General features: G+C 40.8%; 1 protein-coding gene across 2 annotated transcripts in view; it reads left to right on the forward strand.

Moving 5' to 3' along the window:
* RGS7 (regulator of G protein signaling 7) overlaps positions 1 to 6,691 on the forward strand; it is a 136,473-nt gene extending 129,782 nt beyond the window's left edge. For both annotated transcript variants that reach the window (XM_026082400.1, XM_026082402.1), the window contains one exon: positions 6,533 to 6,691. In XM_026082400.1, the coding sequence (XP_025938185.1) occupies positions 6,533 to 6,691 (159 nt within the window). The remainder of the gene's footprint in view (positions 1 to 6,532) is intronic.
* The last annotated feature ends 7,477 nt before the right edge of the window (positions 6,692 to 14,168 follow it).

Below are 14,168 nucleotides of genomic sequence, written 5' to 3' on the forward strand. Positions count from 1 at the left end.
CCCACCTAGCTGTAAAAAATAACTTAACAGTGTCCTTTGATGTTTTCTCCTCCAAACCAGTAACTTTAGAGGATTTCATACATGAGATGAGAAATGTTAAGGCCACTGAACACAGCACATTTTCACAGTGCTCAATACAATGTCACTAAATCTGACATAGCAAATTATGGCCTAGAGTTGGAACTTAACTCTTAAAAATAGCTTCCTCACTTCTTACCAGTGGGAATACTTTCTCCATGCTTAAATTGACGTCATCTCTTGCCGTATTAAAATCCGTCCCTTTTTTGAGAAACAGTGTAGATAATATATTAACTTCATCTGTTAGTTTAGGAATCTTTGTATATGAACAGGTAAAATTTGTTATGTACCTAAGAACTCTACTGTTTCAGACCAGAAGTCCACCTAGCCCCAAAATCCAAACAAGGGCTATATTTTTCTCCAGCATGGCATGGTGAATAAGCCTTAATGCAATATCACCTGTGGAATCTCATGTTCTGCACAGACCCATGGAAGATTTCCTAATTACACTTTTGAAATTTACTTACAGTTGTTTCTGAAAGTTTGTACTTAAAAAAAACTGTTCAAAAAAATCACAAAACTTCTTGTTTGAAATATACAAAATAATAATAATAATAGTAGTAGAAATGAAGGCTTTTCCCTCTTCCAGAAAGAGATGGCTTATTAATGTTTGACTGAAAAGAACTGATGAAATAATTGAAAAAATTAATTTGGCATTTTCCATATTTTGGAAAAAAGAAAAATCCAGTTTTCTAATTTTCCTTTGAGATGCAGGCTGCATATATTTGTATATTTCTGAACTATTGAAAACCCTCTGAATTATCTAAATGGAACATTTTGAATGATCTGAAGTGCTTCTGAATTTTTTTATTTCTGTTATTTCACAAAATCTTTTTTTTTTTTTTCTCACTGGACAAGAAGTAGAACAGAAGAGAAGCACTCAAAGAGGCCGGTACCCAATGGTCAGAGACAGCTATTCCCTGGGGTCCCTGATCTGTGCCACTTCTGTGGCAAGGGGAAGGACTTGGCACACACGTATGGAGAGAGTGCCAAGCTGTGGGCCCTCTTCTGGCTCTTCCTGAACAGTGGTATTGAGGTTGTCGCTGAATGTTTCCCCTCCTCTTTTCATTTGTAGCCTCCCGTGTGAAGCCATGGAACGAGATGAGCACCTCCGGTGCTGGCTGGCCCGAGGCAGGCCGGCCATGCCTGCGGCAGAAGGTGGCAGCTCGAGTGGACCTTGGTGGGGCGACTGCGGGGCTTGTTCCCCTCTGCCCCATCCCTGCTGCCCAGCGAGGCCGCGGGAGAGCCCCACGCCGGCCTGCGCTCCTGCCTGGCACCCTGTCTTCCTCCCCAGCTCCACATTCGTAATCCTCTGACCCTCAGCTCTCTTCTTCCTCCTGCTTTTGTCTCCTGTAATTATTTGGTTCTCTTCCTGGCTTGTTTAAACTCTGCTCGCCCCTTTTGGGGAGATGAGGGTAGCATTTATTTTTGTTAGGAGTGATGCCCAGCCTCATGAGGAAAACCGAAAAAGAGCAGCTCTAGGACATGCCGGCAATGACTGGCCTCCTAGTCATGTTCAGCAGCAACTGAAGCTAAACTGCTTCGCTTTCTGCTGGAAGAGAAAATTGAGGAGTAGTACTTGCACAGCCAGGTTCACATGAGAGGAGCCTACACCTACGTGTTCAGGTTTTAGATCAGTGTCCGCCAGTTCCCAACTGACAAACATCTACCTGTGTCCTAAGCTCTTTGCAAGAACGAGAACAGCAGGGTGGTGTACAAACCTGAGGGGCCAGGCCTCAAAAACACACAGGAAAAATATTTGTCTACTGCATTGGAAAGCAGGAAAAATCTTAATGTTTTACCCGATACTTCAGCTAGTTATTCAAGTTCCAGCCTGAATCTGGCAAAAGCTTGTAGGTTAACCACAACTGAGAGCAGCTCATCAGTAAATGTAAAGATAAGTGGGGATGAAAGAAAAGAGGGAGCATCACCCAATTGGAATTAGCAGAAATGGGCATGCAGTCTTACCTACAGACTGCTGCAGGAAATGGTGTGGCAGTAATGAGGAAAGAACGCAGGGCTGCAGATCCCCACAGCAGGCTGAAGGATTTCACTGCACATGCATGCACTTAACGCTGCAGCTGTGGTGAGAACTCGTGCCCCACATTCAGTAAATGCTAACCTCATCCCCTTCCTCACATTGCTGAAAGAGCAGCACAGTGGCCTGGCTTAGTGAGAGCAATGTCCTGTGCTGCTGTGGAAATCCAAGCAGAATTGCRCCCCGGTGAGCAATGCTAGAGCAGCTCCCTGGTGTCAGAGGAGCCAGGGCCAGCTAAATCCTGAGAAGGTACTTGTTACTGTTTCTGCTCCTTTTTCTCCCCAGATGTGCTTCTGTCAGTGGGCGTTTAGGTGCAGGCTCTGTTTATGGTGCCCTGGGGTGTCACTTGGGAGCTTTGCCTGCTGATAGGAGCTGGGTTGCCAACATGCCCAGGCGTGCAGCGCGTGAGCAGATGGGCAACTGGGGAGCAAAGAGGCCAAGTCCAGTTGGGTTGTCTCACTTTGCTCACGCTGGGGTTCACACCTTCTCTGTTACCCAGTCAGATGTGTGGAGTTTCCACTTCTAGTTCTTCCAGTATTCATCCTGGTGAGTAGCACCTGTCTTAACAATAAAGAAACATAAAAAAGTAGCCATTGGGGTTACTTAGCAGAAAGGATGAGAATTAGAGAATTCATCTTCTAAAAGAAAAAGACTTGATCTTCCTCTACCGTGCTTTGCAGCTCCAGCCCCTACACAAATTTCATATTGACTTCTTATAAGTCACGTATTTATTGAGATTGTTGCTAATGTGTTTGCCAGATTATCTGAAGTGTTAGTGTCATGCTACATAAACAGGTCAGACGGTCAGCACATTTGTATTTAGCGCTTCATAAATCTGCACATTACTTTGTAATTCTCTCCCTAAACTCCCTTAAAGCACAGTTGGAAGGACAACACTGTTGAAAAGCAAATATGCTAGGTAGGGACACGAGCACTTAAATCAATTGATATAGTTTTCGTAGGTGTACTTCTTCATGCTGACTACTGTGCTGACTCCTTGTTCYCTGACTCCCTTTTCAGGTTATGCATGCGGAGCTTCATTTGGGCTTGTATATTATAATAAAATTATTAATTAGGTTCAATTCGTATGTCCAAAGTGCACCTATGCAGACAAAAATCCTACTCCAGTTTAGAATTTGGCCATACACTTCCATTCATGGCAAAAAATATATTAAAAATATTAAAGATCTCCTTTTCATTCTTCAGAGGAAAATTTGCTGGGTTTTGTGGGTTTTTTTTCAATTGTTCTTTAATCTGACTAGCAAAAGAGATATTTTTCCTATGTCATCCATTAGTCATCTGTGACACCTCTCAATATTTGATGTAGTAGCCGAAATCATAATTTGGCTTGTGGAAATTTTGTTAACATTATATCAGAAAGAAATARCTAAGCTCAAATCTTAAATTATGACTCCTGAGGAATGGTCCTAAAATCAATTTGGTAAACTGAGGAAATCTGGAAATCTTCTAGAGATGATAATTATGAAATCCTACTGTACAAATCTAAATAATAGTTTTCATTTTAGAACAGAGTTTGTTTTTTCTCTGTTTTCTGGAACACAGTTTGAAAGAATATTCTGCAAACTGGAGAGTAACAAATGACTTAATATGTGAATCAGAAAGTGGGATATTACTCTCATTTGGGGCTGCTATGGATTCTGTGCATTAAAAGCTTATTTTTGCAGTAAGAAGAAGAAATATGAGTCAGAATAAACATGGAAGCAGATCTCTTAAGGAAAGTTTGTTTGTTTGTTTGTTTTAAATTGTCACTTTTCCAACTATAAACACAACTTCAAGATACATTATATCTCTTAATACATGGAAAAAGGGCATGTGAAGCTTTACACACTTTGCTCAGTTACCCAATGGAGATTTCATCTCTTTTAAGCAGTGTGATATTCTCTGAGGCAGGGGAGGGAGGTGGAGGAGAGGAGCATACAGAGAAATCCTTATCGCTGTAGGGCTTAAGAGAAAAAGCATCCAAAGCCTGGAAGCTTACTGTGGGAAGCAACATCTGGGGAACAAGTGATATAGAACACCAAAAAATGTCATGACAGCTCACTGCATCTATGGGGAAAATCTGAAATAGTCCACAGAATAAGATCAGACAAGTCAGATCAACTCAATAACTACTAGTTTTTTGCCTTCTTTTAGATGAAAACTTCATAGTTTGTATTATACCACAAATTCATTCCTGCGAGACTAGAACTTGGTTATGGTTCATTTTAAAGTTCCATGGAATTTACAACTCTCAAACAATCAAGTGTTGCAGATAAGAATACAAAGTTATTTCACAGATTTTGTCACACAGCAAAAGCTTGCACAGTTTTCAGATGCAGTATTTAGCTTTTTTAAATAACTGATGAAAAACTCCTGGTAGGGAATTAATTTTTTTATATACTTCAGTACTAAATGGAAAGTAACCAATCCTATAGCCTCTAAAATTAAGCATGAATAACTTCATCAAAGGTAAAAATAAATGTATGCTCAATATTTTCCTAGATTATGTCCAAGGCTGACAATCATGAATCACCTAACAAAACCCTTAACAGTTTCAGACATGTTGTTTTAAATTGTATTCCAGTGCCACACAGTTATTGAGACTTTTCTGACTATTTGAAAAGTAGAGGTGTATTATTATAACAGAGTGCTATGAACAGTTTACCTGTTACAGTTAGAGGAAAACATAATTTAAGATTTAACAAGTGCCAGGAAACTGTGAAATTTAATGAAGGTAGAAAGTGACAGTTAAAGCTAGACAAAGGGAAGAGAGCATGCCTGCAGGGAGACTTTCCTTCTTTTGAAAAAGCAAATATTATTACTGTCAAAGGCAGTATAGTGATCCTGATAGATGAGCAGACTAATCCAACATTGCAGATCATGAGTTCCCTTCAAAATTCTGTTATAAAGGAAAAATTTATCCTAATTTGTTCAGCTTGTATTTCAGAGCACAAAGAATAAAAGTTTGTGGGGTTTTTTGGGTTTTTTTGTTTTTTTTTTGTGAAGACCCACTCTGATATATCTTGAGCAAATGCTCACAAATGCTCACAACGAAGTTATGTATCCCTGTAAGGATACATTTAATAGATAGTGAAAATAGATACTAAATTTTATAATTCCACTGAGTCATAAGACAGCAGATAACAACTCACTGACATGGCAGAATAAAGTCATTTACCATTTACTGCAGAAGATGTAGCATCTCTCCGTAGTTACAGTTTTTCCACAGTAGTCTTCCTGAAATCAGTTTCATTTTCTGAATTGTGCACTTAAAATGAATAACACAATTAATGTAAGTATTAAATATCCTTTAACTGGAGAGTTAGACAGAACCATTTGCTATTTAATGTTTTGTGAACTATTTATGTCACATTGTCAGGGTATGCCTGTGATATTTTGAGGAGTGATGCCCACTTGCTGTGCCAGCTTTTCCTCTGTTGGATCAGAGCCACAACAGGATGGCACTGAGAGAATTAGCTGACATGTTACATGGTCTCATGGCTTTTGCCTGGCTCAGATAAAGCTCAGATCTGCCTGAGATACAGCATGGAGACAGACCCCACAGAGTAGACCTAACCCTTGTGGGACAGTCATTACACTTGTCAAAAGAACCTGCTAAAAAGCTGAGCAGCATCCTCGCAACAGGAGGAGTAATGAGGAAAATAACCACGTGGAAACCCAAAGACCTTCCCAGCAGCAGATCACATATGATATACCTGGTCAGCGTTTCTTAAAAGTAGTAAATACAGTCTCAGTGAACGTAGAGTTGAGTGCATGGAGGTGCTGTTTTCCAGCCTGTATGCAATCTGCCTCTTGCTTTCTTACCTGAACTTTAAAGTGGCGTTTCCTCATCTGTGACAAGAGCTACCGCAGTTTGCACATTCGTCCTTGTAGCATAAGGCACCCTCGCAGTCTTGAAGTTATTATCAGTGCTGGCTATGACCAACAGCAAAAAGCTCAGCAGTAGTTTCTTATCAACCAAAACCAATCTCATCCAGAAATGGCCTTTAAATTTGCTGGATTATGCTATGAAACAATCTGGCTGCCTGGCAGTGCAGATGATTTAAATGTCAGGGCTTCCTGTGGTTTAAGATTGACAGACTCCAGTCGGTGCCCCTAGCTATTTGACAGTGATGTGGCAACACTGAGTGGTTGCTGATGAACAGGTTTGCAGTGATCATACCTCTGTTTTCTGTTTTTGTTTTTTGTTTTTATCTTTTCCTCAGGGGAAATCGCTCACATCAAAGAGGTTAACCAGTCTAGTGCAGTCCTACTAAAAGGATCGCCTTGTAGCATGGAAGCAGACTCAAATCATTACACATACTTTGTAGCTCACTGATTGCCTGAATCAGAGGACAGTAGAACAAGATGTTGCATGAGCAAGGACCTGACTTGTTTTCTTTTGTGTATACTAAGGCATTACAGACTCCGAGGGACTCTCTAGCCTTTCGATGCCTCCATTTCGAAAACTGTCTGCTCACTTCCTCCTTCATATCAAGCTGGATCTGTGTCTTTTTATTTTCTGCAAGCTCAAGTACAGTGAAAAAAAAGCTTCTGCTAGACACAGTTTATTAAAAAAAATACGTCAATCAAAAACTGGAAGAAATGTAAAAAATGCATATATTAATAAATATACATATGGCATCACATTTATTGCACAATAAATTAGCACAGAAGGTTTCATTTCACTGATGTATTCACATTGAGAAGGAAAGCCTGTGTCTTTGTCTGTTGTCTGTATATTCTCTGTTAATGTTTCTTGCATTTATTTTTATACCATATTTAAAAAAGAACACCTTTTACTCCAGATGTATTAAAGTTGATCCTTTCTCTGTAAATTTGTGTATGTTTATATTGTTGTTTTATCTTTCATTAAAAGATGCAGAATCTCTTTCCTTTGGGAAGCTTGAGATTTTAATATTGAACCTTAAGATTAGTCAAGACCAAAATCATCCCCAAAAGTTATATACCTTGTGCTTTCTAAAAAGTGACATTGAAATGGCATTTGGACCTCGGCATTTTCTTTCTCTCAGTGATGCCTAATCAAACACACTTTATTGATAATTATTTACTCTTTATTTTCTTTCTATCAAGCTAGCAGCAGTGAGACCTTTCCAGCTTGCTCATCATCACATAAGTAAACACTTCTTAAAGCTAGGCTAGTTTTCTAATACTTCAGTCCCCAAAGTCTGCTCCGGTGGTACAATGTAATCAGATGGCTGCTACCCAAGAAGAGTGAACTTAACTGCATTTGTTTAAAAACAAGTCTGGCAAGTATGTATTTGCTGAATAAGAAAGTGTCTCCTCTCCTTGCTGTCACTTGTGATAAAACACAACAATTTTAAGCTGAAAAGGTRGTGGCTGGGGGTTCTTCAGAATACTCTTAGTAGAAAGCAAACCTTGGGCAGTAAATACAGGAAGCTGCAATTTTAATTCAAGAGCTCGATTCAGGTTCACTGTTGTATGTCTAGTACTGAGATTACTTGCATAAAGACCTGCTGATGAAGTTTACAAAAACATGTCGCAGTTGTCCTTGAGATGACAGATCCGGAGCAGTCTGAAGCTGACTTGAGCTGGAACCAGAAAATCTCTGCTTGACTGGAGAAATAGCACTTTGAACTGATCCAGACCACATCAGGACAGTAGGTAGGATCTCTGAGGAGAAAAGCGGTCATGAACGACTTTGAACAAGCAAGTGCTGATACCTTCAGAGCATTATATGGTATGTAGGACAGCTGCGCTGAAAGAGCCTTTTTAGCAATGCACAGGACAGATGCGGGAGAGCCAAATTCAGTACCATCTGTTGTACTGACTCTCGTTTGCTATTGAGAAACAGGTATCTTGTTTTGAAGGGACTACCAAACCCAAAAATGCATACTCACACACATCCCCCCCCCCMAAAAAAAAAAAAAGTGGGACAATAATAGACACAGTCAGGCTCAGATTTTCCGAGAGCAGGGAATAAATCTGAATACATGAATGCTGGAGCCATCTCATTTAACATCAGACACCTGAGCTGTCTGATCACCTTGGTGGCTAGGGTGGCTGCGCTGCATGGCTGGTGGGAAGAGGCTGCAGTGCAGAGCAGCAAGGCTGGAGGAGAGCCGAGTCGCCTGCTGCAGGGAGCTCGTGCTTCGCCGCCAGCCCTGCGGGGAGCCCAGTGCAGCCGTAACCCTCACTTCAGCATCTCAGGAAGCTTCTGAAGGTCCCCAGAATGAACCTAGGACCAAACACATCATTACAAATCACTCTGAATGGCTCTTCCCCAATTTTTGCTTAGTTAGGATTTCTGGGGATTTGGGATTTTTGTTTGTTATTTTTACATGCCACTGTGTTTCTGGTTTCTAAAAAGGATAGTAATCACTGTTTTAAGGTGTCCCAGGTTTTGTTCACACAATTTTTCTGAGCTTTATTCTATCAATAAACACTTGAAATGCCCCATGAGAACTTGATTTTATCAAGTGCTCCATCTAGGTCATTTCAAGATTTTCACAGTCTAGGGAGGCTGGATGAATTTTAATAAATATCCACATTGAACCCAGATCTTAAACTCTGAGATTTAATTTTCTTTTACTGCATAAATGCAAGCACTGAAGCATGAACCTTGGGCCAGGCAATCCACAGAAATTTGAGTTCTRTTACACTTCTCAGTGCCAAATAGAGATATTTATTTCCAAACTCCTGCTGCCACCAATTGCATCAGCTGGTATATTGCCTGCTTTTCCTTAGAAGTTAACTAATTAACTGCCAGAGTCTGCTTTGAAACATCACTTGGTTCCAGTTAAGTAAAATTTCAAATTCATGCACTATTTCATGCAACTTTATCCTAGGAACACGATTCCCCTCCCCCCCCCCATCACTTTGCAGCACTGACAGGCCAATAAAAAGGTTTGGAGCATTTATTTTCCTGGACCCATTTTGTACTTATTCTAGTTCTTCCTTCCTTTCAATAAATATGAAGTCTATATTGAATGGCTGTCTTTTCCTGTATTTGCACAGGACTTAACACAATGGATGCAAAGGAAAAATAGAGATTACTAATAAGAATTTCAAAGTAGTCAGCTGTATTAAGGTTTCCTCTGAGCCTCATTTCAAGTGATGCTATTCTACTGTTGTACGTTATCAATCATGTGAATTTGGCCCAGGCAGATGAAACAAAACCTGTTCTACAACCAGTTGATTTTTGAAGGGTTTATCTGAGATCTTTCCATACCTATCCTAATCATCATCATGTATCAGCAATACACTACTGGGAATGGAAATTCCAAGTAGTCATACACTTCCTTTTATTCCCCCACAGAGAAAAGAGAAATGTTTGTTTTCAAACGTATATGAAGAGCCACTTGCAGGAATTAAGATTAATTCAAATTGAGGCATATCTGTTCTTACTGTTGCAACCACCAAAGTGTTACCATATGGTTTGGTTACACAGTGATATAGCCATTAAGAACTGCAGTGAGCTTATGTGTCTGCTGAGGAAAAACAAGGACCAAGAGAGAAAGCCAGGTTGGGCTGATGACATTTCTTGTCTCCCGGGGAAAAGCCAGCAATCAGTGCCTCTCGGCTCCTCCCAGGAAGCTGAAAATTTCCTCTGCTGGCTCTCAGTTCATTAGAGTAACCAAGAACCCTTTGGGGAACTTTTTAATCTGAGATTTGGGGTTCCCAGGACACTCTCTGTCCATGCGTATCCTTGTGCATAATGCAGCCTAGAGGGGAGAGAAACACTGATGCTGCTGCACACCTGAGACTGACTTGTGCTCCCAGTCCAGCCTGGGCAGGAAAATGGCCAACGGGAGAGACAGGAGCTTCCTTGGCATCTACCTGGGAGCAGCAAAGCGGACACCACTTTTCCTTAAGGTGMAATTAAAACTGCCCTTTAACTCTGCAAAACCAAAGAGAGAGGGAAAAGGCCTTAACCAGTGAAGGGAGAAAAAGCAAAATGCTAAGCCAGAAGAATAGTGGAGACTGGCCAAAAATTAATGAGCTGAAGGTGAATACAGAAGTAAGAAATGAGAATTAATTGTGGTGACCAGAACGGAACTGAGAGGGGAGGAGAACTTGGGAATTGAATAATTAGGATCAAGAGAGGCTGAAATTCAGTTGGTGRATTGCCAGTCTGTTAGCCAGAGCCATACAGAATTGGAATCAAAATGTAAAGAAATTATCAGACAAGACAAAGTGTGGCTGGTTCTTAAACACCCAACAGAAGCATGTTCTGATAGGAGGCTCTTCATATCAAATCTAGAGAATCACCTCTTTCAAATTGCACCCCTAGTATTGTTTGAAATCATGAAATGTAAATGCCAAGCAGTGCTCCAAGAAATAGCAAATAGAGAGCAAGAACCAGTTCCAGAAAACAAGTATTACAGGAATGCATTTAGGATGTTTAGTTATAAAAAAAAAGAATAAAAGCCAAAAAGGACAATTAAAGGAAGAGAAGGCTGTTGTTCTTAAAGTAATTTTAATGAGGAGCTGGGAATCACCAGTGATTTATTTGTGGCTCTCCATTTATTTTTATCCTGAGTGATTAACAGCTGTTAGAATTTAGCTGTAAAATCTATCATTTTTCATTTCCTTTCTAGCTAGAGATGTCTTATATAGAACTAACACTACTGAACAATATATTAAGTGTGTAAAACATAAATTTTGCTAAAAAAAAGTTAATAGTTATAGGGACCAATATAAAACAAAGATTTAATCCTCAAATGTTCAAGGGAAGATATCAACAATTCATTTGAATGTATTTGGCATCCACAATTCATTTAAGTAAGTGAGTTATTAAGTAGTTCTGAATCATACAAATTTGCTTTCAATCTGACTATACTGAACAGATTAATGTTTTTGTCTCCTGTGAGTCTGAGCTACACTGAAGAAGTCACGATACGGCAGACCTGGAGGGGAAGGGGGGATGAGCTCTGCGAGATCTGGCTCCCCACGGCTGTGCTGTTCCTGACTGCAGCATCCTCAACTGACGTCCCTGCAAACAAATGTTTTTTGCTTGTACAGACACCAGCTCAGGACTCCACAGTCTCTCCAGACAGTCTTCATCTCTACCACTAGAAAGTTTTTTTCCTAATATCTAAACTAAACCTTCTTTGCCTCAATCTGTCCCTCTATTTTTTGACTTGGCCACTACAATCGCAATAATAAAATGTTCCCTCCTCTTTGCTCAAAGACATAAATGGCTGTTGCAACATTACAGCCTCCTTTAGTTTTCTCATTCCTGTTTTCTGAAGTGTTGATTGATTTTGTTGCCCTCCTCCAGGCTGGAACTGGGTTACGGCTTTCTTAAAGAGCAGTGCCCTGGGCGGGATGCGGTTGTGCGAGAGGAGAGGAGGGGATCACTGCGTGGCTCAGGCAGGCTGYGCTTCTGCCTCCACGCGCAAGTACGGGGCTTGCCCTTTCCACAATAGATGGCTGCTACTGAATTGTGTCCAGTTTACAGATACTAATTCTTTAACACAAATGTGCAAATGATAGTTACTATCAGCAGCAGCATTTGCCACAGGGGATCTGTATGTGTAAGTTGTTAAGAGAAATTTCCATGACAATAATCTCTGAGAAGCTACACAGATTCTAGATGATAGCCCATATGTACAAGTGTAGACATGGACAGTAAATATCAAACAACATTAAAGCGCTTTTGAAATTTTAACTTGACAGTGGCATTTGCAAAATGTTTATTGTATTTTTTTCTTCATTCCCAAAATATATTCAGACACATTCACTTTCACTATCTCTTTTTAAAATTATCTAGACTTTGAAATTTTGTATTAGGTTTATCATTGATGTCAGCTTTCAAATGAGATATTATTTACCTCCCTTGCTATTAGCCATATGGCTGCTTTTTTCCTGTATATCATATAAAAGAAGCTTTTCTTTATTCATATCACTTGTCTCTTCACCTCCTTACTCCCTTCTCCCTTTCCTTTTTGAAGGATCCAGTGCTCTGGCATTTTTAATATGCCTTTTGCTTTTCCACCTCTTCGCTGAGAGTAATGTATAACCTGGAAGCTGTGACCTTTCTTTGAGTGCATCTCTTTTAATGCACAGTTCTTTATCTGGCTGATCTTTTCTTTTAGATTCTCTTTCTTCCTTCTCCCTCCCCATCAGTAACATCTTTTTTTTTTTAGGATTTTCTGTCTTTTCATAGTTCTTTTCCTTTGGTCCTCTGAGTCTCGCTCCATCGATCCCTCTTGCATGTTTCTATGATGACCACAAATGCTCTTTACCCTTACCTTACCTCTGTTTTATCTTTCTTGGAATTAAAAGAATTACAAGAAACAGGAGAAGACATTAAGGTGAAGGCTGGTCAGCAGTAAGGACTAGGGATGATGCAGAATTTCTCTCTGGCCATGACATCTCCTGATCTCACAGGGCCTTCCTGCCTCCAAGGTACCGTCTCCACCCTGCTCCCATCAGCCTCTTCACTCTTCCTGCCACTGTTGTCTCAAACTCACCTCTTTTAGAGATGTCAGTGAGACTTCAGAACATAACCATAATTAGGCATTTTTAAACACCTAAGATACTTCCTTGGCTTCCCTCTGCGCTTCAGTTCCTCCCTTAATAAATTCCTCACTTCCCTATAGCAGAGGGGTTAAGGTATCCATTCAAAGGATAGTGTGGTATCACATAGTATGGTAGCAGGGCACAGAATTGCTGTTAATAAAGTCACCTTTGCTGAAATGTTCTAACTCCAAGTCTCTCCCCATAGACAGACTCCCACACCTCACCAGGACCCCTCTGACTTGTCCGGAAGTCTGTACAAGAGTGTGAACCTGCCAAAACAGGAGTGGAGATCTGGAACATCTGACCTTTTCTGCCTTCCTTCCCAATTAAACTTGGCCCAAATGTCCAAGTTAATATTGGTAAACAGGATATAAATTAGATACATGAAAAACGCAGGGGAGATGTGCAGGGGCCTTACCGGAACAGCTGGTGTGGATGGTGCAGAGCAGCTGGAGAGCTAAGACCCTGGGGGCAGGGCTCCAGACCCACAGAGAAAAGGCCTGGGGTGATGTCCAGGAGAGGCAGGTGCCTGCAGAGGGGTGCCATTATATGGCAGGGAGCTCCCTCCTCATTTTTGGGGGAGGGCATTGCTGTGTAGCTTAAAGGAGGTAAGAGGGAGCTGAGTTATTCTTTTAGGTTAGCTGCATTGAACACCAACAAAAGGCAGTTGGGTTGGGTTGTCCTCGGCCGGCTGAAGGACGTGGGACAGGTACTTACGCCACTGAGTGTATACATTCAGAGTGAATGGGGAGCTTGAGTTTCACTCACAGCAGGGTCCACAGAGTGATGCAAAGTATCTAGGTCACTTAGGTAACTTATCAAAGAAAGTGTGTGTGGGAGGCAGGAGGGAAGATTAAAGCCCAGGACTAGGAAAAAATTCTAAGTCCTGATGCATGTTGGTCTGGCAGGGAGCTCCCCGTGAATGGGCTTATGGGAGCCCGTATTGTACGCTAAATTGCAGATTGCAATTGTTCTTAGGGGGACAGAGTGGAAGTGTGGAATTTCATCAGTAGATATTCTTTATTTTAAATATTTTGGTGTTTTAAAAGGAAACACAGCAAAGTAAACTGCTCACTATACAGTGCAGGTAATTGAATAGATAATGCTCAATTAATGATGGAATTGACTTCCAAAAAGTCAGGGGGACTTGTTGGGGAACAGCTCAGTTTGTAATTACTAAGTCAGTTTGGATTGCTTCGTTTCACCTTTCTCAACCACAGCTCCACCTGCCTGAATTACTTCACTTTTACCTTGCGAGGTCCCTGGCTTGGGGGCCTTGTCAGAACTCTCTTCTCTAGTTTTCCATCTCAGTCGTTTTCCTCAGTCTTTTCTGTGTTCCTGTTCAGGACCGAGGGAGTGACTGCAGCTACTCTGCCRGTGGTGTGTTCATGTGCAGGGGGTGATTTTAATTTATATGTTTCTTTTCTTCCTGCAGTGAGAACACTTAAAATGGAAGAGTTTCATTTTGTTCCGAAGGGTTTCTTCCTAAACCCTTATGATCTGCATTTTCTGTATACTTGTGTATTATTGACACTCATACATT

The sequence above is a fragment of the Apteryx rowi genome, unplaced genomic scaffold, assembly GCF_003343035.1.
Source record: "Apteryx rowi isolate R43461 unplaced genomic scaffold, aptRow1 scaffold_576, whole genome shotgun sequence".
Lineage (NCBI taxonomy): Eukaryota > Metazoa > Chordata > Aves > Apterygiformes > Apterygidae > Apteryx > Apteryx rowi.